Source organism: Phasianus colchicus, chromosome 3 (assembly GCF_987193195.1).
Source record: "Phasianus colchicus chromosome 3, bPhaCol1.hap1.1, whole genome shotgun sequence".
NCBI classification, from domain to species: Eukaryota; Metazoa; Chordata; class Aves; order Galliformes; family Phasianidae; genus Phasianus; species Phasianus colchicus.
In genome coordinates, this window is record NC_143438.1 from 58,185,957 (window position 1) to 58,212,726 (window position 26,770).

Here is a 26,770-nt window from a genome sequence, read left to right on the forward strand (position 1 = left end):
GACATGAAAACCGCTTTTTCCCTGTCTCTTCCCACTTAAATTTGTAAGATGATCTTGCAAGTGTGGGGACAGAACCTGGCAGGTATGCCAAAATTTCAGAGCTTCCAAATGTTAGCTAACCGAGGTGTGATCAGGACCCTCCCCTTCATTTTGCTGGACTCTTTACATATCACAGGAGATGCATGCTGTGGTTTTTCTTGTGAAACTTGTTTTACTGAATGCATCACTCCCTCGTGAAAACACTCTGCCTTTCCACAGTGTAGCTGGAGGACTGAGCAGGGGCAACTTCTCCTACAGTTCCTAAGGTCAGCTTGGTTAAACAGTTCCTCCTGGTGAGGAGGTATCACAAAGCCTTAGCAGCACTCTTTGTGACACACTGATAGGTACTGTATGTACCTACGTTACACTTGTGACTGCAAAGTTGCTGCCATACACCTCTTTAACAAAGACACAGTGAACCAATTTAATTATTGAGCAATACCGAGTTCACACATAACTGATGAATACATGACTCATACTGGTAAAATTACAGAGGAACTGGATACTTAGTAGTGCATAATAGTTGAAATCCCAAATCATGTTAAGAAGAATTGTACAGTATCAGGCCAGAGATGAATAATACTTGCTTTACCTCTGAGAAGAGTATCTGCAAAGTGATCAGAGGGGCAGGTCCAGTTGTGTCGGTTAGCTTTCTGTGTATTTCACTATCTTCTGACCCAGAGGGAAGCACAACACTTTAGTTTCAGACCAAGTATTTTGCTGTTACTCAGGTCGCTTTAAATCATATATGATATGATGCCGAATTGTCCAGTGTTAGTCTAAAGCACATCAATATTATCAGTAACTGGGAATCTTGATAAATGAACCCATTATAGACATTTTTCAGCATAGTGCACTTTCAGCTTTTTCCAAGGCTAGGTCAGAAACCCCAGGTTTTGTAAGTTCAGCTGAAGCTAATGGTATAAGCGCTGTCAAAAATTTTGATTTCGTTATATCGCTTTACCATCAAATATATCAAGAGGAATTTATGATGCATAAGCTACACTACTATTTCAGGCACAATTACTGCTTTTATAGGTTTGAATAGGCATTGCATCTGTCCAGTACAGCATCATTCAGTCTTAGACAAGGCAGAACTTTTATTACGGGCAAAGATAGGAAGTAAGAAAGAGGGAATGTAATAAGGCAGTATGGGCTTTACAGGCTTCAAATACACAATCACGCTCCCTAATGTTGCAGGCTGGTATTCAGTCCATTTGATCTTGCCTTATCCAAGAGGAAGAGCTGGGAAATCATTTTTAAAGGCCTTCTTTGGGCAATCTGCTTAAAGACAGCAGAGACAATTTGCTTATTTAATTAGGTTGCTAGATACACTTATTTATAGATACAGTAGTTACTAATCAATACACACAGGCCATCAAATAAGGAAGTCTAATATTTCCTACTTCTGACAATGTCTTCTACCGGACACAAGGAAAAAATCTTTTATCACTTTCATCAGAATTATTTTTTGTAGACCCACCACTAGAGGGTGACAGAATATTATATTTAGTTAATAGTAGGAAGAGGTACACATACATTAATGACTATACTCAAGGACCACAGACTAACTTCTCTTAACAGTTCTTTACACTCCTTGAGTGGCTTCTACATGTTCTTGAGTCTATTTCACAGTTTTGCTCTAAATCTTTCAAGTTCTTTATATACCATGTGTACGGTTTCTTATGGTTCTGCTTTTCCATTTAACATCATTTAATACTGTTGTCTAACTTTAAAAAAATAAAAAAATCAAAGCTGAAGGCAAGGTAGGTAGGTAGGCCAAGGCTATCGAACACTATACAAAAAGTATGACTGCTTTGTAGGCACTACACAAAAATTTCTTTTTTACACAACAATCTATTGTTTTACTGAAATCCAAAGAAAAAGATGGAAGAACATTTTGAAAGCCCATCAGAAAGGGAATCGAAGTGAAGAGAAACAGGAAAAGGAAGGAAACAAAAGAAACACTGCTGTATATCTCATGGTAATTAATTTAATTATATTAATTAAAAATACTGGCAAACAATTTTGTGGAAAGCCTTGATGAGTGATCTTCAACCTGTAAAATAATTCTACTTGAATCATACTTTCAAAGAAGTGTAGATGAATTATATTAGTCACAGAAAGTCTTGAGAGTTGACTACATTACAAAAAGTGCAAAATTTTATCCCAAAGTTTTGACCAAAATTACACCCTTCCTTCCAATTAATTCTAGGGCAAAACAAACTTTTCCATCCACTTTCTATTCTCCTATTGTGTGTCAAAATTCTATGTTTATATCTACCAAATGTAAGAGTTGAGTTTGGTTAAGGGGTTAAATATTGCTCATTTACTTGTGCTGTTCTTTCCTAAAGAGAGCTATGATGAGACTCACGGTCCTTCTAACCATAGACTGAATTAAGGAGCAGGGGAGAAGTTTCTTCCTTAAAAGCAAAACTACACTGAGTGACTCACCCCAAATTTCCAGCCCATTCCTGCAACTGAGAAATAACCTTTGACACAAGCATCATGTTCAGCCTGATGTATCAAAGAAACAGCAACAGCCTTGTGATGCTAGCCTGGAAACTCCATAGTTTCCTTTGGTACATTATTTTACTTCCACTTTGAAAAGACTATGGTTGTACTTTAAATCATCAGCTGTATTTCTGGGTAGCAAAACAGTAGTTGAGACATACAGATGGGCTTTGATTTCCTAATTTGTGGCTACCTTTTGGCTACCGTTGGCTCCTCAATTCCCACTTTTGTTGGAACACAGACAACCTCGATGTGATTGAAAGTAAAGTTAGGACATATTTTAAGACAGCAGTATTTTAAGGGCCTTTTCCATTACTTAAAATAATGGAAAATCTATTAGATTTAATGGAATATGGATCAGAGCCCAACACGGTTACCACAGCATTAGTGTTTGGATCCTCATTTCATCTTCTATGAAAGCCACGAAGTACCTGGCTGACAGAGGCTGAGATTAATATCCAGTTGATGAGTACTGCTTCCTAACAACATTTATTCAGAAGTACATCTAGAAACTACGAGTTGCTACACGTATGCTATTTTGCCTTTTCAATATGTTAATGCAGTCTTTGATAGGAAAGTTGCTAAGAAATAGAACCACATATAAATACACACATATATATATGAACTTCATAAATTTAGGTACACATGTTCAGCATTCTTACCCTACTCTAACAAGTAATATCATAAAATATGGGAGTTAAAGAAATACTCTTGCAATAATTTCCTTCCAATAAGCAGCGCTAAACTGATATTGTTGAGATACAAAATCAAGAAGACAGTACTGTCACAAATAAACAACACTGAAAAATGTTTTTTTTTCTTATTCAACTGGTTTCATAGAAGCAGCTAAAGAATCAAATTATCAAAGCTGGAGCAATATGATTTCAGCAGTTAGCATACAAAACATAAAAAAAGCTCCTTTATTAACATCAGCAATTAAGCTCCCTTCTATATTAAAATATGCATAAGGTTGCAGAGCTGGTGCACACTCAGTAAACATTCCTGATACTACAAATGTCTATGGTGTCCTTTGAACATATGCTGAAAGACTTCTTCAAGGGCAAAGACATGAGCCTTACGGTCAATATAGCTAGTATAAGCCTCCTACCAATGTTAGTAGCTTTCTCTGTCGGCAAACATAACTTATTCCAACCTCAAAAGGTTTTTTTACATAGTCAAAATGGTGTAACATGGTTTTATTTTAAATGAGAAACAGGTGCTCTGGGTTTGGCATCCCCTGTACACAGGCAATGAACACGTACCATATGAGTGTTGCAAATGCTGGAAAAGATTTAACTCGATTCAGGTTTTAAATGAATACATGTTATGAACAAATGTTGCTGACATGAGAGTCAGCACATATCCCTGTACATGAGAGTGCCATAAGCACATCTAGTGACTGGTGTCCATTCTTAAGCCATGGAGAAAAATTCAACAATTTTTGGACTCTGCAACCAGAATGAAGGTTACCATTCAGGTAACAGCAGTGATTATGACAGCTGTTACCAGCAAGGTCCAGGCTGTGTAAGCTGTGATCACTTAGGCAGGCCTTACTCAGCTTTAAATGAGTTATCTTCTGTACCATGACACTAAAGGGGTAGATGGAAGGAAACTGGCTGAATATTTATGCAGCTTCTACAACGCTTACCTAAGCTTAACTTTGCATCTGTTGTCTTTGCTGTCTCTTTGGTGGAAGGAACATCTTGAATTGTTTATTCTCAGCTTTTTTTGTGTTCACACAATCCTGTCTGTTTGTAATGTTTTTGGCATTTTAGGTCACCTTCAATCTTAAGCCTGTCCTTGAGAAGAATTCTTTTTTTTAACCTACATGGGCTCAGCCATTTGATTAATACCACTGTGAAGCTGTTTACGAAGGAATGACTTCTCTCCGGCACTGCTCTCTCCTTCCTGCTTAGCTCTCTCACTACTTCAGAGATCCCTTACACTTAACTCTATTCACTCCGGCAGAAAATTCATATGCATATTTATAATACAGCTGCTTCCCTACTTAAATCACAAGAGGCTCTTAGAAAATGATGTTTCATATTTTGTTAATTCCAGTCACCTACTGCAATAATACTGGTGACTCTAGAGAGTTCAGAAGATTTTGACACATTCCTGATGTTTCAGAACAAAAGAGTAAGCCATGAGTTGTCATCTATAATTAGCTGAGTTGGCTCAGAAGAACATCTTCAAAACTAAATATATATTTTGTCATCATCTGCAGGGGATTGTCATGGATTCATTCAGAGTATGTAAGTAAAAATGGATGTTTTATGAATGTAACCTGGATACACGTGATAAAGGATATGCAGCTTTAATTTGATACAAATGTTTTAATTCCCAAAATGGAAGCACTTGGCTGATAGTGAAACCTAGTTTTATTAATTCACTTTAAAAACAAACACAATTGCTCCCCAGATCAACGCATGTTTTCTCAAAGACTCAAGAAATTTCTGCCATTTGGGGCTGAAATAATGCAAAAGCATTGCTGGGTTTTTGCAATGCTGATTGTAAAGCTTTGCATGATTTACTCTTGAATACAATTCATGGCATTATCTTGAATATACTTTGTTCTTCTTTTCCAGCTGTGGTAGACAGTTGCTTTCTTTCCTAGACAAGAAGTTGGTTTGATTTGTGCTATTATCAGATTAGATAATTTTTTTATCAATAAATACATTCACTTATCATATATTCTAATATATCACATACATGCACGTACATGATTTTATTTATGATTCTTTGAAAATATCTGTTTATGTCATTACAACTCCAGAAACGGAGACTGAAGTATCACAGAAACATGAAGCTTCTCCCATAACAGCTTTGTATCACAGCATTCCCAGCTAGAGATTCTAACGTTTAATGGACAAAAGAAAAAGCTGTAGATGCATGTCATTGTTCTGATTTTTTTCTGTTTTGTTTTAATGGAAGCACTGCCAGGTAACTTGCAGCACTTTAATACCTACAAACAAAACAATACAAAGCCCATTCATCAAACACAGCCATGTCTTTTCTTTATTCTTTCCATGCTGCTTTCCCTGAGAGCAAACTAAACTGTTTTCCAAAATTCCAGAACATCTGTATGTACTGGGACTAGATAAAATACAGGAATCTGTTGTCTCAGAAAGCAGAAAGAAGGTGCCTTCACCAGCAACAGAAGGGTTGCTGCTCTTCTTATATACAATAGCCAGCTGATTAAAGTTCTGACCAGCAGACACAACAGGTTACTCCTCTATTCTCTCAAGAGATACTCAGTACTGTATTTCCAAAATAAATGACTAAACCCTGGCAGCTGCTTATTTCAAGGAGGAGAGAGCTGGGATATTGTGCTCCCCTACATTTGAAGCTTGTCCTCTATGCAAAAAAGAATTTGAGACTAATTGGGCCACAGAAAGTAAATAATGGAAGGAGCACACCTATACATTCACATTTAATTAGGAGTGGGGTGAAGCACGGTCTGGGAGAGCTGACATATTTTGCCTTTTTGCCTTCTGTGGGAAGAGCTCTCACCACATACACATGTGAAACAGGAAATTAACACCATCAAGTTCACAGGTCAGCTTTGGTTTTCCTTTTTTTTTTTTCTAAACATGATCTCTATTTTCATAGAATCATAGAATAGTAGAATCCTTAGAGTTGGAAAGCACCTCTGAAAGCCATCTAGTTCAACTCCCCTGCAATGAACAGGGATGCCACAGCTAGATCAGGTTGCCCAGGGCCTGATCCAGCCTCATCTTGAAAGTTTCCAGTTATAGGGAATCCACCACATCTCTGGGCAACTTGTGCCAGTGCCTCACCATTGTTACTTGAAAACACTTTTTCCTGGTATCTAACCTAAATCTAACCTAAATCTATTTTCTTTAAGCTTGAAACCATTTCCACTTGTTCCATCACCCTGCTAAAGAGTCTGTATCTTTCTTCCCTCTAGTTCCCCTTTAGATACTGCAAGGCTGCTATCAGGTCATCTCGCAGCCTTCTCTTCCTCAAGCTGAACAGCCCCAGCACTCTCAGCCTGTTCTTGTAGGAGAAGTGTTCCATCCCTTGGATCATTTTTATGGCCCATCTCTGCATGCACTCCAACAAGCCTACTTCTCTTGTACTGAGGACTCCACATTTGGATGCAGATTTTGCTTTATACAGCTAGCTCAATCTTCTCCATATGTACCACTGCAGTACTAAAAGATCTTGTAAGACCTTCTTAGGCTGTTCAATCACAGAATCATAGAATTAAGGATCAACTCAAATTGAAGGGATCTCAAAAGATCATAGGGTCCAAGCTTTCAAGGAAAGAGGGTGCCCAGATGAGATTATCTAGCACCCTGTGCAGCTGCAGCTTGAAAACCTCCCATGATGGGGAATCTACCACATCCCTGGAGAGACTGTTGCAGTGATTGATTATTCTATACACTACACATGTAACACTGACATTTTGGGTGCCTGGAAAATCTCTGCTTACAAATTGCTGTGTTAAAGACATTATGGCAATGCCAGTCTTGTTAGATACTACCTTTATTTTTTTAAAGAAAAGTAATCGCAAACTGGTGAGGTAGGAAAGCTAAGTGTGCCATATACTTCAAGGAGAAATATTACATGTCCAAAGGATTTGCGTTGTCCACAAAACTGAAAAATGTCATGTGAGGATACTGCTGTGATACTTTTTAAACACGCTTCAGTATTTGGAATTCGAATTATATTCTCCCTGCTGCTAAAATGTGTCTGCATGAAACTGTGCCACTGTACAGTAAAGAATTAAAAAATTCATTTAGCCAGAGAGAACTAAACGGGGAAGAGGAATCATATTTGTATTATTTAAATCATTAAACTCCTGCTACTATAGTCAACATATGTATTATGCATATTAAATACATATTTTGCCTATATTTTTAATAAATGTACATAGATGTATGCACGTAATACAGAAACATGTTTAACATATACTTGTATATATTTGTATTAAATATATATACTTGAAAGATGCAGCAAAAACTCTAATGTCAGCCAGAAAAAAGGCTGGTTTAGCCAGAAAAAGTGCTTGTTTTATGAAAAAGTAAAATTGCAATTCACAGCATTTTATGTAATGCTGCACAAATTACCAGATACCAGAGACTGCATTTCTGGACCTGAATAGTACTAAAAGTTGCAACTAAGGGCAAATATAAAGACACTCGTTTACAATGCAAAGGCTTAGTCAGTACTATATGCAATATGGCAATCTGCATAGCAGAAGATACAATGCTTTGTAATGTAATTTTAACTTTACATATCAATTTCTCCTCACATGAACAATCTCAACTACAGACTCATTAATTAAAGTCTTTATAAAACAGGAGAAAAATACAGGAAATGTACTGATTAATTAAGTGTGGATTAATACTTAGCTGACATATTTACACAATTCTATGGGTTTTTTTTTACTGGGTGATAGCTCTATTTTATAAAGACATCACTAAAGTATTTTAAAATGTATTAGAGATGGGCTGGCACTCCTACTTTGAAGTTGTTGGAGACACTTCCATTCTTTTCAGTTATGGCTGCATCAAAGAACACAGCCAATATCCCAATTTCACCGTAGGACCCAGGACAGAAAACAATGTCACTGAATTTCATTACTGAATTTCATTATTTTGCTATCACTCAGTGGCTCAGAAATCTGGCAAAAGGTTTACACCATTGTAGGTTTACCCTGCAAACTCATATTCTGAATGTTGTAGCAGCTCAGATGGCTAATAGGGATGCACTGAATTCAACTTCAGCATGGCTTATGACCAGTCTTTTGCTTTTCAGGAAAAAGTGATCTTGCACATAAGTGCACACACATATACAAATCCTATACTCACTGGTTCTTTAAAAACTGGCAGCAATTCATGAAAAAAAAAAAAAGTTGCAGAATAGAGCTAAAAAAAATAGCAAATTGGTAGGGTTACTGCTTTGGGCAAAATGAGGCACACGCTGAGCCAGAGACAGGAAACCTGAAGTAGAGACAGGAGAAGTGAACAGTCCCTACCACTCCTCATGGGAAGAGCGCTCTGTGAGGGAGGACGAAGAAAGTTTGATAGTTGGGTAACTCCCATCATCTGGATATCAAACAGATGTACTGTGAAGCATCATTTAATATCTCATAGCTGCCAGCCAGCTGACACTGAAGTCATTGGAACTCTGAACACAGAAGGTGTCATATTGGTTGCATACCATGAAAAATAAAGTTTTAGATGTCCCAAGCAGGACATTAACAATGACTCAAAATTTGATTTCACGGTGCTTTAGCTGTGTTTGAGAATGTGGACAATATAAACTTCAAGCTCCAGAATATTACTGAGATGAATTCACTTTTTTTTTTTTTTTTTTTTTAATACTAATTTGCTGCTGGACTGAGAGGAACAGAAAATCCTATAAAGAAACAAGGATGAGCAATATGCAGTAAATACAACACAGGGGCTCCCAGAGTGAACACCTTCATGTAAAAACATTTAGATGTACTGAGGGACATGGTTTCTTGGGAAATACTGATGAAAGGTGAACAGCTGGACTGAATGATCTTGGAGGTCTTTTCCAACCTTTGTGATTTTATGATTCTATGACTCTATGTAAGTGTATGAAGTGTGACCCAAAGAGTGAGGTACAGCACATAAAACAAATTACATGAGCAAATCATTAATATTCTATTAGAGCATTTTTGGAGAATGTGTATTAGTTCTGGTGTGTCTTAACTTTTGAGATTGAGGTCTTGTAATATTAATAATATTCTCTAAGCATAGCTTTTATGGATGATAATGTAACACATAAAAAAGAGCAGATGGACTCCAAACAATCTTAATAATATATTATATCTATTTCTTCATGCTTATATGCATATTTTAAAAACTAAAACTCTTCTGGTACTGTATAAATATTTAATAATGATAATTTAGAATATACTGATATAATATTACATCTGAGTATTTTACATCCATATTCCAAAATGGAGTTGCTTTAGTTACATGGCAGCTCTGCAGGATTCATTGAGCGTTCATGAGAGAAAGCAATTAGTACTCAGCTTCATTAAGTTTACATTTTGATACTTTCCACACTAGAGGAAAACATTACATTATGGGCAGAATTTAAATAATTGCTTAAAAGTTAAGAAAATGCTTCAGTGCTTTTCTGACTAACAACAAATTTAAACATATGCACAAATGGCTTCATGCACTAAACAGATCAGCAATCTTTAAATTTTTTCCCTAAAAACAAGCCTCAGAAAATACCATAATTTTTTTTCCCCCGAAATAATAGAAAACAAAAATCTAAGTTTTTCTATATTTACATTTTCAAAGTTAAGCTATATATAGTTTTATATGAACAGACCATGATGTACTGAATAATGGCTTGCATGCTATTTCCACAAATGCTTGATGCATATCTTCAAAACATTCTGGAATATTTTGAGCTTTTTAGACCTGTCTTTTGCCAATAAGTAGTATCTTTAAAATGAATTTATCTGCATGCATGTGAGGACAACGAGTTTTTCTAGAACCATACATCCCTAAACAGAAATTATAGGTATCCTGTAAACACCTTTAACTAATGCAATTGTATTTGTGTTGGTAGCTAAAAAATTTAAGTGTTTACATCTTAAAAAAAATGAATGGGATACCAGCCATATTTAAATTCAGCACAAACCCTTTGCGAATACTAAGATAATGTAGAAATATACACAAAAGCTCTTGGCATGGATAATTCAATTTCACTGAAAATGTGCAAAAATTCAGGTAATATACAGAGAAGTAGAGTGCAGCACTAACCTCTCCAGACATTTAAAACTAACAAAAAGTGCTACTCATGTCATGTATGCTAGTCCTTCATAATCTCATCTGTAAGTCTAAAATCAAGTTTTAAGGAACAAAGTATATCCAGATTTGTTTTCAGTCTAACTGCTGTATTTCTGAAGTTGCTCAATTGTTTGTTTCACATTGCTACACTGCAAAAAAGTTTATTACAAGTTATAAACAGCCTTGTACAAAATAATGGGCACCAAGAATGTTTGAGTGTATATATATATCTGTATATCTAGAGGGTAGTGAGGCCCTGGCACAGGCTGAACAGAGAAGCTGTGGATGCCACGTCTCAAGGCCATGTTACATGAGGCCCTGGGCAGCTGAGCTGGTGGGAGGCAGCCGTTTCCATGACAGGGGTTTGGGACTAGATAATCTTTAAGGTCTCTTTCAACCCAAGCCATTCTGTGATTCTGCAATATAAAAAGGTGCTGCTAACGCATGCTGGGGATATGCAGGTGTTCCACTGCAAGAGCCCTATGGTGACCTATGCTGTGCTCATGTAAATTTTGTTGCTGGATATAAAGCAGAAATTCACAGTTTCATATGAAAAGTTGCTATGTGAGCTGAGCTTGACTTTTTGGATACTGTGATTAGAAAGGAAAAAAACAATTCTTAAAGAAAAACAAACAAAAAAAGGCATTTTGTGTATGATGTGGTTTTTCCCTTGTAGGTAGAATGATGACTGCCTGCATGGCATATTTGTTGTTTATTTGGCATGCCAAATAAGACAATGGCATGGTCTTTTTACTGGGATTTCCTTCCTCTGACTGCAATGATACTCCCAGCCTGGAGGAGTGCTGTCGATATGATCAGAAGGGATAGAGTATCTGTTCATGGAGAGATTACTGATTTTATTGAGCATCTGCACAGAGAATAGATGTCCTAATTTTAAGGTGATAACAAACAAGGCTATTTGCACTAAATACTACAGTGCTCTCAGCACAATAAAAATGCTGAAAATGCTTTGCAATATGTCGCTATATACATGTATACATTTATATATTGTGTGTTACCTTGGATACAAGGCTTGCTCTGTAGGCAGCTAACTGCTTCAGATATTCCTTCTTGGCAGCTTCAGTTTTCTTTTTGTATACCTAAAAACAAAGAGTGTCACATTAGTAAATTAATCTGGTTTCGTCTTTATATATCGCAGGTGTGTCTCATGCATCTTCATAAAGTCTTTCTAAGTAAACATCCTTTTCTCCTCATGTATTTTAAAGAGTGAAATAATAAACACCAAATATTTTAATGAAAATATTGTTTCAAGTGTGAAACACCCTTTAACTACTCAGCAGTGCTAAAAAAACACTATCATTCGTACCATCTCAGGTTTAATTCTTCGAAGTTAAGTGCATGGCATGCTTGCAAATGGGACTTTTAGGGACAGTGTGGGCCTCTACTGGCTTCTACTTTGATACCAGTTAAAGGTCTCTGGGGAAGAAAAGAATGCTCTGGAGGACACATGAGATAAATGAAGGAGGAAATGGTGGCACCACAGAGATCAACCAAGCAGCTTTCTCTCTTCCCTGGAAAAACTGGTGCAGGCAGTCAAAGAAGCTTCGTGGAACTGCTAAGGATAACAAATGCTAGTCATTATCCCAGTCTTGATCCCATATCATTCTAATTAACTTCTCAGGAGCACAGATCTATTTCTGCACATTTCTCTCAACTCACCAAATTATTTTAAATGTGGCATGCACATAATCTCATAATAAATTAAAAAGCCTTGAGAGTCACTTCAATTTTGCCCAAATTTCAAGATCAAATATTATCTGCAGGGCATGGCAGGACCTCCTCGCATTGCAGTAACATGATGTTATAGAAGTGTACATAGGGTTGAAAGTTCTCAAGAGGAGAACGAGTTTCTGACCTGTGCAGCCCAGCTAATGACTTGCTGTTAGCAATGACAGCAGCAAATTCAGGAACAGGCCAGAATTTCTCTTGGCAAATACTATCGTGTCTTTTTTTGTTGTTTGTTTGTTTGTTTTCCTGAAAGGGTAGATTTTGGACCTACCCTTGTAATTAAGCAGGATTAATTCCTAGCCTTCCATTTTGTAGAGAAAAGCTTAAAAAATACACGAATTTGAAGTTTTTACATAGAACTGCAGGAACAATCCTCTGATATGGGCTGGCAAAACTGCCTAAAAGGATTAAAGATTATTCTTCCCAGGGAAGCAAAAGATCACAATGGAAACATAGAAGTCTTAGGCTTCTAAAATTGTAAACATAGAGAGGAAAAGAAATTGGTTTTAGCTGTGCAACTGTATCTGTGCCCTCTTGTAATTTCTCCAGATAAATATATAGTGTTGGCTGATCTCCTATTGTTTTGTACAAAAAATAGTAGCAATTTGCTTTTTAACTTGTAATCACTTCTGATTATTAGGGAAATGTACAGTTTGCTTTGTAAATGAATAAAAAATTAGTCAACAATCTGCTCTTAGCTGCTACAATGAATTTAACTTGACCTACAGAACAAAGACTAAGTTTTACTGCTTTTTATATTGCAATCCCTCTGCACTGCTCTGATAGCCAGTTTAAAAAACACAGCTGAACAAAGAACTTTACACAGAATAATGATCTTCAAAAGATCATGTATCTACTACTTCCACATTGAGTTTTATTTTGTATTACATAAATATAAAAAATATACGCTCCCGCTGTGCACTTACAGTCACAGCATACTGAAAGAGTCCCCTGGGATCTGACTTTTCCCTCAAATAATCATATTGTTTGAGGTTAACTCAGTAATACGAAGCTAACAACAATTCTGCAAAGCTCCAACTAAAACATAAGTACTTCATACGAAGTATTGCCCTCTTTTCTTGAGTCCTCTGGTGAGACAGTAACAATCAAATGAACACTACGTCTTCCATTGCAATGCTGACATTAATTATGCCAAATAAAGTCTTTATGGTAAAAATGTTCTTGCTGGATGGGATGACCCTAGATTGCTTTCTTGGCTTGCATTGTCCAGAATGGTGCTTGCAGGTTTTGGAAATTCTCATTGTTTCTGGCTTGTTATAAAAATTAGTACATTATGCCTTTCTTGAGAGTTGTTCATTTTCATCAATAACCAGGCCTGGCTGTCAGTATTCTTCTTTGCATAAAAATGCAAATAAATATGGCCCTTGTAATGGGTATCAATTCACTGAGTTGTGCTAGACTGGACTTGTACTGGGTGCTTATGAACCCAGAGCAAGCAGGGAGCGTCCTTAGCATTTGTAGCATTTGTACCTAACACAGGTAGAAGCAAGTCAGCTTCCCTTCCCAACCTCTTTATTTATTTATTATTTTTTTTTTCCCACAGCTGTAAGAATTTTCAGCCCTCAGCTCAAATGGTTTTGTGTTGTAGTAACATTAACAGAACTCCATCCTTATGGTGCTTCGGTGGAGGAAAAGGGCTTGTGTTATTATTCAAGTGTGCTCTAGAAACGGCTGAAGCTCAATTGTATTTTGTACTTAAAACAGTGCCAAACTCTGAAACACATAATTTCTAAAAATACATTTACCATTTTTCCTGTATCAAGAATCCTATTTCTGTTCTTTTCTTTATCTATAGAATCTAATGGTAATATTTAATACTATTTTTGACATCTCAGAAATCTCTCATATGAGAACATTTTCTTTTCCTCCCTCAAGCAAGTAACAATTGTTAAATAAGTAACTTGACAGAGCATATATGTACAGAATTAAGTAATTCCTAGCTTGCTTTAATTCAATTAACATTATAATTGAATGCTGATTGATTGTCATTCAGGCAGTAAAGGCCCATTCTATTTCAGCTGCAGAGTTTTTTTCTTACACAGTATTTTATTTTTTCCATTGTCCAAGTTGTGGAAATTGAATGTTGGCAGAAAAAAAATCACCCTGTATATGCAGGGTGGGTCACCTTTATTTATTCTTATTCTCTTCAGCTTGTTAGAGCAACCCCAAACCACCAAAATTACATTAATTTGTCCACAAATGGAAGCTGCTGGCATTCTTTTCCTACTGTGCTTCACAAATGAAAATTCACACAACATAATACATGGGTTTTTAATTTACTATCTAATTACACATCCCAAGTACCCCCACTAAAGTGGCTTCAAGTTCCCTTGCACCATTAAACAAAGCACGCAGGAATACAGAAAAAGACATTTTCCATAAGAAATGTGAAACTCCACCTTGTGTGTATAAGCACAGAAGATAGCATTTGAACAATGCCACTGGAGAAAATTAATGCCCTGGATCTCCAGTGGTAAAATAACAGCCTGATATCAGTTCCCAGACCTCTGCACTGGCATCTTTTAGGTCCAGTTCCCTAGGCTGATCATACACATGCTGTATCTACACTGAGGGCTGAAGTCTATTGATAGCAATAAACATCCTTAATGTGGCTGCCCCAAAGTTTCCCTTGGAGACAGATGTGTCGTGGGTTATATGGTTAGCCACACCGGCAGATTTACCAAATCAAAACCACTGCAGAACATCTGCACTTCTATTTTATGATGCCAACTTCTGGTTATGTTTTCCTTTATATGTTTTAGCTGCTGCATAATTCTTGTCTTCCTAGATCACAAATTCCTTCAGGCAGGCTTTGTGTCTCCTGTGCTACTCTCTGTGTTGGATGATATGAAACTCATTGCTGATATATATAATGGAAATATACCTGTACTGCCATGAGCCAAATTTTTATTCTGGTTAGCCATCTTTTCCCAATGAACTTCCACCCAACTTGCTTCTGGAGGACTATCAACATATCACAACACACACTACATCAGGAGCCCTACGTTGTCCAGTGTGGCTTTGCACCCTTTTTCCTTTAAGGGAACAGAACATGAATATCTGCAAAAATGCCCTTGGCTTTTAATATCAGGATCGAATGGAAGAAGGAACAACTTACTACAGTCCTCTTTGATATTAGAGAGTCAGAGTTAGTGAATGGAACTGACTGATGCTCTTAGAAGATGACTTTCAGAGTTTGTGTATGAAAAAGCTTTGTGCCTCCTAGATGACAAAGCAAATTACAAAGAAGTACACTATTTCCTTGACTCTGCCTAAATAGCTGGAAAGGATGAAAAACAAGGGTAAATTTTCAGTTTATCTTGTGGGTGTCTCCTTAGAGCTGCTGCTTCCAAACAAATTATATTTGTCTTTTTAAAAAGATGTAAAGATGCCCACATTTGTTTCAATGGAAGTGTTCCATAAATCTAAAAAAAATAGTATATGCAAAAACAAATCAAAAAGTAACATGACTGATTTTGACTTTTTGGTCTCTGCAGTGTTATTACCCATGGGAGTGTCATTTTCACAGGCTACAGTTACAGGAATGGTATCTGAGAAAATATGGTAGGTTGCAATCCAGAATTAAATTCCACATTCAGGTTGTCGTTCCTAGCCCTACACACCTATGCTCACAGAGAAAACTTGTATTTTTTCCAAGTGGGAGACATATCTCTAGTTTTAATCTTTTGATTTTGAAGCAAAGGCACTTAGAACCGCACACATTCTTCTAAAATATGGAGAGAGATATTCCCACAGCAGTCAGAAAAAAAATCCTCAGAATTGCTTAATGGATACTGAAATACGTTACCATTTGATTTTTAATCTAGGTACACACAGTAACAAAAAGAGGCCCAGGGCTGGCTCTATGGCTCAGCAGTCTCTTAGACTGCAGATCATGAAAATGACACTGATGACATATTAGAGGCTTAGGGGAAATAATTCAGTCTTTCTGGCATGCAGGGTAAAGATCACAGGCCAAAGTCAACTTTAGCACAAACACTGAAACTCTATGGAGTTCACTGGATCTTGCAGCCATTTATGTCAGGACTAAATGTGACCTTTCAGTCTTGATGCTTGCAACTTACAGGAGAGTGTTTATTTCATCAGAAGCATGTGAGATAAAAGTTGGACACAAAACAAATGACATTAAACACACAATTTATTTAGTGATTATTTGCACCTGCTGCTATTCTTTTTTATAAATGGGTCTGAGCCCAAATGGAGCATAAGAATTGGGCCTAAGTCCAGTTGTGTACACAGACAATTCAAAGCTATGTTCCCATCAAGCTCAAATATATGCATAAGGGGTGAGTAAGAAGGATGTAGAAAATTAAGACTATTATTTAGGAACATTGTGGCAGCAATAGTTGGAATCCAGGATCCTTTGGGCTCAGCTCTTTCCAAATACAACAAGAAGGTGAAGTGCAGCTACAGCCAATGTTCACAAATCCAAGGCCATGTGTTGTGTCTCTTATAAGTAGCAAAGGGGGGGATAGAAATCCACTCCCATAGCAGTGGAGGCTTAATGGCTTAATATCCCCCACTGCTTCAGTGCTCCTGTGAGGCTGGGGATGACCAACCTGATAGGAGGACTGAGCAGGAATACAGGCTGAATTACTCTAAACAGGGTAAGATGCACCAGTTGTTCTAGTGAACTTCTTCTGTGTATGGAGGTTTCACAACCCAAATGCACAGTGCAATTTCAGTATAGAAGTTTCAATACAGAAATTTGTTGAAAAAAAACCAGTGGAGCTCCAAAACAGGCCTAAGGTGCAACAAAGGTAAGAGTAACTTTGCCAGCGCAAGTAGCTGGGAGGGAACAGCATTAGGCTGGTTTTCGTTATGCCTATTCCTGAATCCTTTTTGTTTATAATTCACTTTGGGAGTATGCACACACAGATGTACCTTTGCTTCTTATTCTCATTTACAAAAATAAAACAAAGGTAAATTTAAATGTTGTGTGGTTGTTCATCAGCCAAATAAGGTACATTCTCATCCTTTTACATGTGTCTCAGTTACTCCTTAGAGATTACTTCATTAACATAGACATAATAATAATTAAAAAATAAAAGGTCATTATTATGGGTAGAACAAGAAGCAGATAAACAAACATCTGCATGAGTATATGAGCATAAATTAAAAAAAAAAACAACTGTAAATTTATATTCCCAAAATGCTATTGAACTTGATCTGCACATCCTTTGGATCCATCTCCACATCTGCAATGGAGTCTCTGGAGCTGTCCAAGGTCCTAACACTGGGCACCCCAAGTGCAAGGGCTTGCAATGGATGCACCATGGCTCTTCCACCCATGAGTTGAGATCATTTATCTTATGAAGTCACATCAAGTAACAGAGCACAGTGCCTTGTGGGAGGTTAGGTCTCCTTGCAGGCCAGGATGAGCCAAGCCTCTTGAAACATTAGTCTGAGATCAATTTTGAGAAGCTTTGGTGTTATGCCAGAAGTTATGCTATATCTAAGTGTCATCATGTCAGACAAGAAGTATTGACAAGCACTACTTTTAAAGCTTCTCCTCCTAGTCTATCTGATTCATCCCAGCATTGGATAATCTGTTGATAAAACTTCACAGTTCTTTTCCCAAATAAAGAAACTTATAAAACATGCTGAGTTATTTTTCACTATAAATCAGTCTGGGCTATTTTCAGTGACCAAAATAGAAACCCTTGAAAGCTTGTGCGTTATAATGAAAATGCTAACAGCATCAGAATCATTGACACTAATGCACGAGGACTTCAATTTACTTAAGCATTGGTAACATACAATCCAAGTTCCATCAGATTTTAAAGAATAAACTGCAGCTTTTATCTAGTGGGTCTTTGAGCACCAATGAGGAGTAAATGATTTGATTTTGTAAGCTCAGAGGATTTGTCAGCTGCCTCATAAGTATAATTCTGGCTCTTCATATTCCTGCTGCTTCTAATTTAGCAGGACAGGCTCATAATTGAAGCAAATTAACTATTTACACTTGCCACTTCTACCAGGGGAAGAGGACACATCAGCAGGAAGGAGTGAGTAGGAAATTAAATTCTTCCCACTTGTGTCAGATCTGCCCTTATATAAACACATTAACAGTAATTTCATGAGGCATCAAACATAGGAATAAATACTGAAGGATAAAATAATGAGGAGTTGCAATTGAGCTAACTGTTGCAGTAATATTACTGTGTATGAATTATGCAGCCTGAAAGAAGGCATATGTTACCAGCACTCATACAATCACTTTCCCTTCTTTATCTGATCTTTAATTGTGGGGTCTCTTAAGCGAATCCATCTTCCTGCTGCAAGGCCAGTGAAACATTTAAGTAAACCCACAGAAACACATGCACACACATACATACATATACACATATATACACACTAAGCTGTTCATACAATGCCAACTCCATTCCTGCTAGAATTCCAGTTAAATTGCTGAAGTTACACCAGAGATTAATTTTGTTGAATGTTGAATAGACATTGAATTCCATTTTTAGTACAACAGCACTTTTATTAAGGTTTTTGGCTGAAGTTTTAAAGTTACACTAATGTAAACAAGAACATTTTGTTTGTAATTTGCCACTTCTATTACTGCTTTACGAGGGCTCCAATTAGAAACTTAAGGTTCATTTAGTACACATACATCTGGTACTGATTTAAAATGACTCTCCTTTTTCATCTAATGACAGAAAATGACCTAAGTAGCCTTTTTACCTAGTTTGAACCAGCATTCTGTCTGAAAGCCACAGGCTCGGCCATTTAGCATGCTGAACCCTTCCCCCTGGGGGATGTTTTTCTCCCCTTTGCAGTAAAAATGTGTGCAAAGGGCAATGATGTACATAAATAAGCTATAAAAAGGGGATGCACAGAAGAGTAGAACTGACTAACAAGAAAACAATGTCCATGATAGTAAGACAGGAACTAGTAAATTCAATGAAAATATCTCTATGCCGTGAATACAGCCCTTAGAATTTATCTCAGATCTTTACTGTTACAGTTGCTTCCATGCACAGGTTTATTAATCATAACACTTTTATAAAACATTTACAGTGAAAAATGAAGGAAAACACACAGCCATTGCTTCTGTTTAGGTGTAATTATTGAACCCAGATTAAAATTTGAGAAGAAACTATGACAAAGTACAACATCACTTCTACAGTCCCTTCAATTCCTAGATGGCTCTATGTATAAAGGTTTGGACAAACAAACCACAGATTCACACCACTGTTTGAAAATGGTCCTCCAGAATTAATGGAAGCAGTTATAGCATGCGACACAAAAATGCAAATATCTTCATAGGGTAAAAAAGAGAGCACAAGTATACTGACACCTGCTTTAATCTAATAAATTGCAATAGTTGCATGGTAAGACAATCTGTGCCTGATACATTTTCAGTATAAATCCTCCTAACTTCAGCAAGGCACCCAGAACAACGCAGTTCATAATAACTGCTTTTTCATTATTCAAATCCTATTTTCTCAAATAACATTTTCCTAGTTTCTTCACAGTTTGAGAAACATATGTAGCTCTTGCAAAAGCCCTTTAAAACTACAGTCTAATATGTCAGATTATCAAACTATTTTTTTAACAAAGGCTTGAGCATACATATGCTGCCCTTAGGTTGTTACTGTACTGAGTTTCAATACCTTTATTTATTCTGTGGTCAATCTGCAGAGATAAACAAGAATTTCTGTGCTAGCTAGAAAAAGCTAGCTCAGGTCATAGAACAGAGAAGGTTTCATTCTGGCATAAAAAAAATGAAGTCATTCTTCTTTCTCAATAGCTGCATTATGTTCTACTTTCTGATTCATTTATATTTACTATTTAAATAGTTAAAGAAGTTCCAATTCAGGAAACATAATTTGGAAACACAATTCTATTTAAATTGCAGAATAAGCATTTGCTTCCAAAACATAAAAGCCAGAAGCTTTATGATAATTGAATTTTTTTCAGCAAGTATAATTCATCAGTAAAGTATTTCTCTAATGACGTTATTGTTTCTTTAGTTACCTACTGAATTTCTGAAGCTTCTTCAATGTCAAATTCCAAATAATGCATTAATCATTAGTATTTTTAAAGTTCAATTTTCCTACCAGAGACACAGGTTTCATAACCGTTGCTAATGCTATACTTCTGAAAAATTAGGCCTTTAAAATACAGACTATCAAGTCAGTTAAGATGTCTTGTAATCATTACTTTGTACAATTGGATCTCTAATGGAATAAAGAATGAGTTTAAATTTATTCTAGAAAATGGGATTGCCATTTTTTTGAAATAGGGACTATCTTTTATTCTCTTTGTACAGTGCTCAATTAAAAAAGGCCTGGTGATAATGAACTGGCAAAATGAGTCAAAGAGTAACAAAGATATGCTAACACAAACTCTTGAAATAATTGGTTTAAAAATCTAGTTTTATTCATTTTTTTCATGTATGTGTTATGTGGATTCCACAACACGTCATTCTGCTGCATTTCAACTTAAATTAAGGACAACAGAGATAAGGAAAATAAATTTTCTTCAGCTGTTCTAGTGTAGGTCTTTTTCAATTATTACTCTCAATTCTGAATAGAAAATTTAAATCAAAGCTGAACTTTTTAATGCACTTTTCTTAAGACAGATTCTATGGAAAGACTGGCAATTTTTTTCCTGGTACTACTAAAATGTCAGATTCCATGAAAATTGTGTAATATGGTCTCTTAGCTTTATCTCCATTATATCGTCCTTGACCATTATGCATGAAGTGAAATCTTCTGCATTGTAAGCAGAGAAAAGATCATGGAAGGAAAAATAGCGATTGCTGTGGCAGCAACATATTTAGGGTCATTGCGAAACACTAGCAAAAAAACCAAGGGCAAAATTTGGCAAATACTGTGTGTGTGTGTGTGTGTGTTTGTGTGTGTGTGTGTGAGAGAGAGAGAGAGAGAGAGAAAGAAAGAGAGAGACAGAGAGAGAGAGAAAGAAAGAGATCACTAGAGAGAGTTTACTAGAGAAGAAAAGAAGAAATAGCATCAAAAATTCTTGCTTGTGAACTCAACCAAAAGCATACTCAGAACTTATTCTAAGAGTGAACATCTACTATCATGTTCCCAAAAATTAATGGTGCACTAAGAGAGAATCTCTGTCCTGGGAAGATCTAAACTTCCTGTCTGATCAAGGATATAATCTTGGCCTTTGTTCGACGTATTAAAAAGGCAGAAGGAAGACACAACACAAGAACCTTAACCATAGAATCATATAATTAATTACGTTGGAAAAGATATTCAAGATCATCAAGTCCAACCATCAACCTGACTTACAGAATCCTATCATTAAATCATGTCCATAAAGTGCCAGGCTAAGTGATATGTTTGATCCCTAGATCCAGAAAGCTACGTTTTCTCCAGCCAGACCTTCTAAGTGCTGACTTTATTGTACGAAACATATTAGATAAACTTTTGTTTGGTTAGTAAGTGCCTAATACTGATTCTTCTTACACTTTTCCCTTAGCAAGGAACTAGATGTACGTATACCATCTAGTTATTCATGAAGAAAACCTGTTTTTTTTTTAAGCTCAAATGATTTTACCTACAAAAAATCACAGTACTGTTTTCCTTTTTATTGTTAGATATATTAACTATAATGTATTATGTAATACTGATATTCTCAGAATGAATGAATGAGATGAACTTTTGCCCAGTACTCCTGGCACTTTTGCCTCTACCTATGTCTCCTGCAGCCAATATAACTCCCATTCACCATATCCCTTCCTTCTAGAACTCTATCTTTCTTAAAGTTCCCATTTCTTTAACAATCCAATCAATTCTGCTTTCAGTTAGTAAATACGCAACCAATAACAACAAGTTATGGTATACAACAAGTAATAGTATGCTAAAGCAAGAATGGCATTTGTCAGCTGATGTCACTGTAAACCCATGAATGCAGTTAGCAACCAGGAGTTACTCACTTTGATATGGGATCTGACTGACTCAAAAGGATTTCTGCAAAGGTTCGGAGCCATCTTTGCTGAACTCAATGCAGAACCAAGGCCTTTCCATGGAAGACACATATAACTATGGGATGTTTCCACAAACTAAATGAATGTCTAAATCCATCCTAGGTCCATCTCCTAGATCCATCTGGAAAAAGCCAGGTGTGTTGGCAGATGGGAAGAGCCTAGCTCTCCTCCTAGCATCACAGGGCAGGGAAAAAACTGAGAGATCTGTTATGTGTCTGCTCCCATTGTACAGGAATATATTTATCTGCAGCAATGCTCACCTACACCACACTTTCATAGATAAGGCAATGCTGTCTTGTCTGCCCTGCCCAGAAATATTATGCCCACTGATTTCAGCATTAAAGACTACTAAGTGTAATCTAAAAGTTTGTGTCACAGCCCAGCAAAAGTGATTTCACAGACCGACAAAATAAATGTAATGATGCTCTCCTTATCTTAGTCCTTTTAAACCACACTCTTGATATAACACATATTCATTTCATCCCTGCAAACAAAAGAAGCTGCCTACAGTGCTTAGATGACCCAGATAATATATATATATATTTTTTGCAACAAGGCCTCTGAACTACAGCACATACTGTACCTGTTTTTGTTCTTCTCCTAAGCCATCCCACATTGAAGCTACAATTTTAGAGACTTCACCAAAAGTAGCATTGGGGTTTTGGCCCTTGATGGCTGCTTGAGTGTCTCGGAAGAATAATGCATAGGCAGACACAGGCTTTTGTGGCTCATTTGGGTCCTTCTTCTTCTTCTTTTTAGGAGTTTTGGGTTTCTTTCCCATATCTGAAGCAGGTCTCTTCTCTCCTCCATTAACCTGTAACATAAAAACAGAGAAGTACTATAAGAAAAAAATAACTTAATATAGTGTGCATCATGAGGAGTTTGACATATGAGAAGGTAAAGAGCATAGAGGTCACAATTGACCAGATATGACTTTCATCACGTTTGTTTGATTGTTTGTTTTTTGATAATGCATGTCAAGTGACAGAACAGAACACAAGTATTCAAATCAGAAGAATTGAATGAGAATTACTGAATATTCTTGATCTGAACAAAAGCCATTATATACTTCACTGTGTGGTGTCCAACAGCACCCAGGTGACTGAGGTGAACAACCCTGATCACTGTGGCTCATTAAACATGAGAACAATGTGATGCTACAATTTGAAAATGAAGGTGATTTTTTCCTAGCCATTACATTGCAACATCATTGTACATACTTTGTATCTTTAATAAAAAGTTAATGGCCATGGAGCTTTTTAGAAAAATACAGAGAAATAGAAATGTTGTGTTACCCATTATTAATTTATCCAACTGTCAGTCTTGCTATTATTTCATTCTATAGGGCACACAAAACTACCAGCTAAATGACAGTTAAAACTATTTACTAAACTGTAATTAAGTAGGTTTCCTTAGTTAATTTGGCAGCATCATTCTGTAGTCTTCAGGCAATTTTTTGCAAACTACATGCAAAAGGAGACCTGACAATAACTGGAGCCATAATTGAATTTTTTATCTTCATTATTTGACAGGATTTTCCTCTTTTCAAAGTATTTTTGACTTAATAAGATTCACAATTTATTTGTGTGTTAGGATACCACATTACTTCCTAACCTAGGAGATACATTGCAGAAACTTGTGCAAGAAGTCTGCTGGCTAACTGTTCTGAGAACAGCTCTAAAATCTTACAATCCAACTGGAACAATCAAGAGTGTTCAAAAACCCACTGTTAAAAAGAGAGTACTCACATGGGAAATTCTGTTTGTCTTATATGAAAATAACTACATAAAAAGAATACCAGAACTCCAATACTAATAACCCTGCAAATGGCTGAGATGATGGCCTACCTTATGCTCTCATCAGTCTATCAACTTCACAGACCCCACTTCTAACCACCAAAGCAGAGACAGATGGGAAATAAAATAAAAAACATATACTCTGCTAGGCATAGACTTGTGCCTCAAATTCCCTGGAGGTGTAGTTAGCTCATGGTAATCCACCTCCTGTCATGGCTTATTGCTTAATTATGGTGATGTATTTAACTTATTTATCACAAGAAAGCAATAATCTTTCACTTTAAAGAAGTGTACATTAACCATGTTGCACACATAATAGATCAGAAGAATATCTAGTGTAGGATTTAAAACTATCAAGTAAGGCACATCGTTGATATCTAAATGTCCCTTGAGAAGCTGGAAAATGTCTATAAGCATATTTAAAATAAACTGCAATAGTACCAAAGCCTTTAATGGAGCTAAGAGAGCTGTTTTATGCACACTATCTTGCAGTAATCGCTGTAGTTTAAAATAGATTTTAATCAAGCACCATCTGCATAATAGGCTGAACAGACAACATAGAATTCTACTTACAACTCTTATCATATAAAGTAAATATTGTAAAACCTCTACCACATAAAGAGAATATGCTGCAGTAGTTCTTTAGTAATCATGTTTCTGTTGGTTAATTCCAGCTACTTGCAGTCCTCTCACTATCTTCCCTCTAAACAACTTAATATGAAATTCTCTCCTCAGTGATATTCAAATGAACATGGAAGAAAACCCTGTTATCCTTCTATGAAGAAACGCATATTTGCAAACCAGTAATGCTTCCAGAATTCAACATTTATACTTGGCATTAACCAAAGAGATGTTTAGCAATTCAACAGTAAGAAAAATGACAAGAATTACATAACCGTAATATTCCAGTGTTGAGATAGTTGGAATAAAGCATGTGGTAAGAGGAATTCATTTGGAATGTTTTTGCAGTTATTTACAACTACTGACTTCTACATTCTACGTTTTTTCTTCTTCTAACCATAGCCGCACACATTACACTGAGAATAATTAAGGAGACAATTACATCAGTTTGTAAAGACTCCTCTTAATGGCATTTGGAATATGTACATTAAGCTGAAATGGTCATTTCCTACACGCACAGAAATCAGTGGTTCAATAGGAATGCAATTATTTTTCTATTCTAAACGTTCATCTTGTTCTTATCTTCTGTCAACCCCTTTTATAAATTTATGTAAACATGAACAGGGCACTGATATTTCTTTTTTTTTTTCCCTCTAGTTTGATAGAGGTATAGATCTTATAGACGTATAGATCTTACAGAGGGATTTTTCTACAAAATCTGCTTATCCTTCATTGGTAAAGCTGGGCATTTAGCTGATGTTAGCTAGCAGAGGTCATCTGACATTGAGATGATGGAGACTCATTCCATTTTAAAATACGTTGTCTTTTTGATTGGTGTTGATACATTGACAAACATCTTCTGCTGGTTAGATAGTAGAATGTCACTGGTGCTATTAATAGAAACGTGAATTCAGAGTGACTGTTTTTTACACAGTTCTCATATCAGGAATATCTTAGTGGCTTAATGGAGCTGCTCAAGTCTGGTGAGATACATAGCTTCTACACGACTACAGCATGCGCACTCATATTAAAGACTAAATAATGAGTTCCTGCCCTGAGCTATCAAGTAATATAAAATATCATACATCTATGAGAAAATTCTGAATTCTGGTAAAAGACAAGGGTTCTCAAGAAAGAGAATGGCCATTCTACTTCTTCTTATCCTCATCCAGTATCTTCTTTCACTGAGAAGAGAATTTATGGAGTGAGACGAAACCTCACGTATTCCTCCAATGCAGCTCTGAGAAAATTTATTACTAGTGTGGCTGTGGAAAAGGATCTCCATAAAAAGCTGGTTTATCCTAAGTATCCATATCCATTCACTGGCAGCTTCCAGGGAGAGAGGTGTAACAGAAAGACAGACAGTGCAGGGTTTTAAATCATAAACTACAACATTACACTAGTTATTTATGTTCATTATTCAAGATCTCCTGTCTTTTATGGAGGGAACTACAGTGAAACTATTGCATCAAGTCCAACTAGGGCCAACTTTAGGCCTTTACCTGAAGATAAGAAATCACGTAGAAGGCAGGTATAGTACAGTGTGCCTGCCTTTAAGCTTATAGTTTAATCTTTTTTAGTTGGAGACTAGTTTATGCCCTCTATCATTATTAACCAAGTTTAATACTATAAAGTGCAATTATTGAATAATTTTAAGGCAATGTATCCGCTTTTGCAGCCTGAATTGTTTTTCTTAAATTTGTGTTGTGTTCTGTACACTTTCTCATCTTTTTCTGCTCACATTGAACATGAGAATGTTTTAAAGAGAGTTTCCAAAATAACATGGCTTGTTAAAAAGTTGAACACTGTATAATCTGGCTTCCATAGAGAACAGATCAAGTTTTATTTGGTCTGCAGCAGTCATTATTTCTTTATTAAAAATACTACTTTCATATGCGTACTGCCTTGCATGAAACCCCAATTCTATACTTCTGGCAGAATGAAGTGCTGCAGTGAAAAAGTACATCAGAAATGTGGGTTAAATATATTAAGCATTTGATAAATAAAATAAAAAAGATGTTTTAATTTTAGATTTGGTGTTTTCTCCAGAATTTTAAAGCAAACTGCACACTTCCACCAGTGTACAAAAAATATTAGCAAAGAAACGGGAGTAGCAAATAAATTATTCTGAAAAAGTAATGGCTGCTTGGAATTATTTTTGCATAGCTGTATTCTAAAATCTCCCTCAGTAACAAAGTGCTCATTTAAAATGTATGAATTATTCAGTAATC

General features: G+C 36.3%; 1 protein-coding gene across 3 annotated transcripts in view; it reads right to left on the reverse strand.

Annotated features, from left to right (window-relative positions):
- Window positions 1–26,770, reverse strand: part of TOX (thymocyte selection associated high mobility group box) — a 222,491-nt gene that overhangs the window by 14,353 nt on the left and 181,368 nt on the right. For all 3 annotated transcript variants that reach the window (XM_031612807.2, XM_090137619.1, XM_090137618.1), the window contains 2 exons: window positions 22,706–22,936; window positions 11,381–11,461 (listed from right to left, as the gene is read on the reverse strand). In XM_031612807.2, the coding sequence (XP_031468667.1) occupies window positions 11,381–11,461; window positions 22,706–22,936 (312 nt within the window). The remainder of the gene's footprint in view (window positions 1–11,380; window positions 11,462–22,705; window positions 22,937–26,770) is intronic.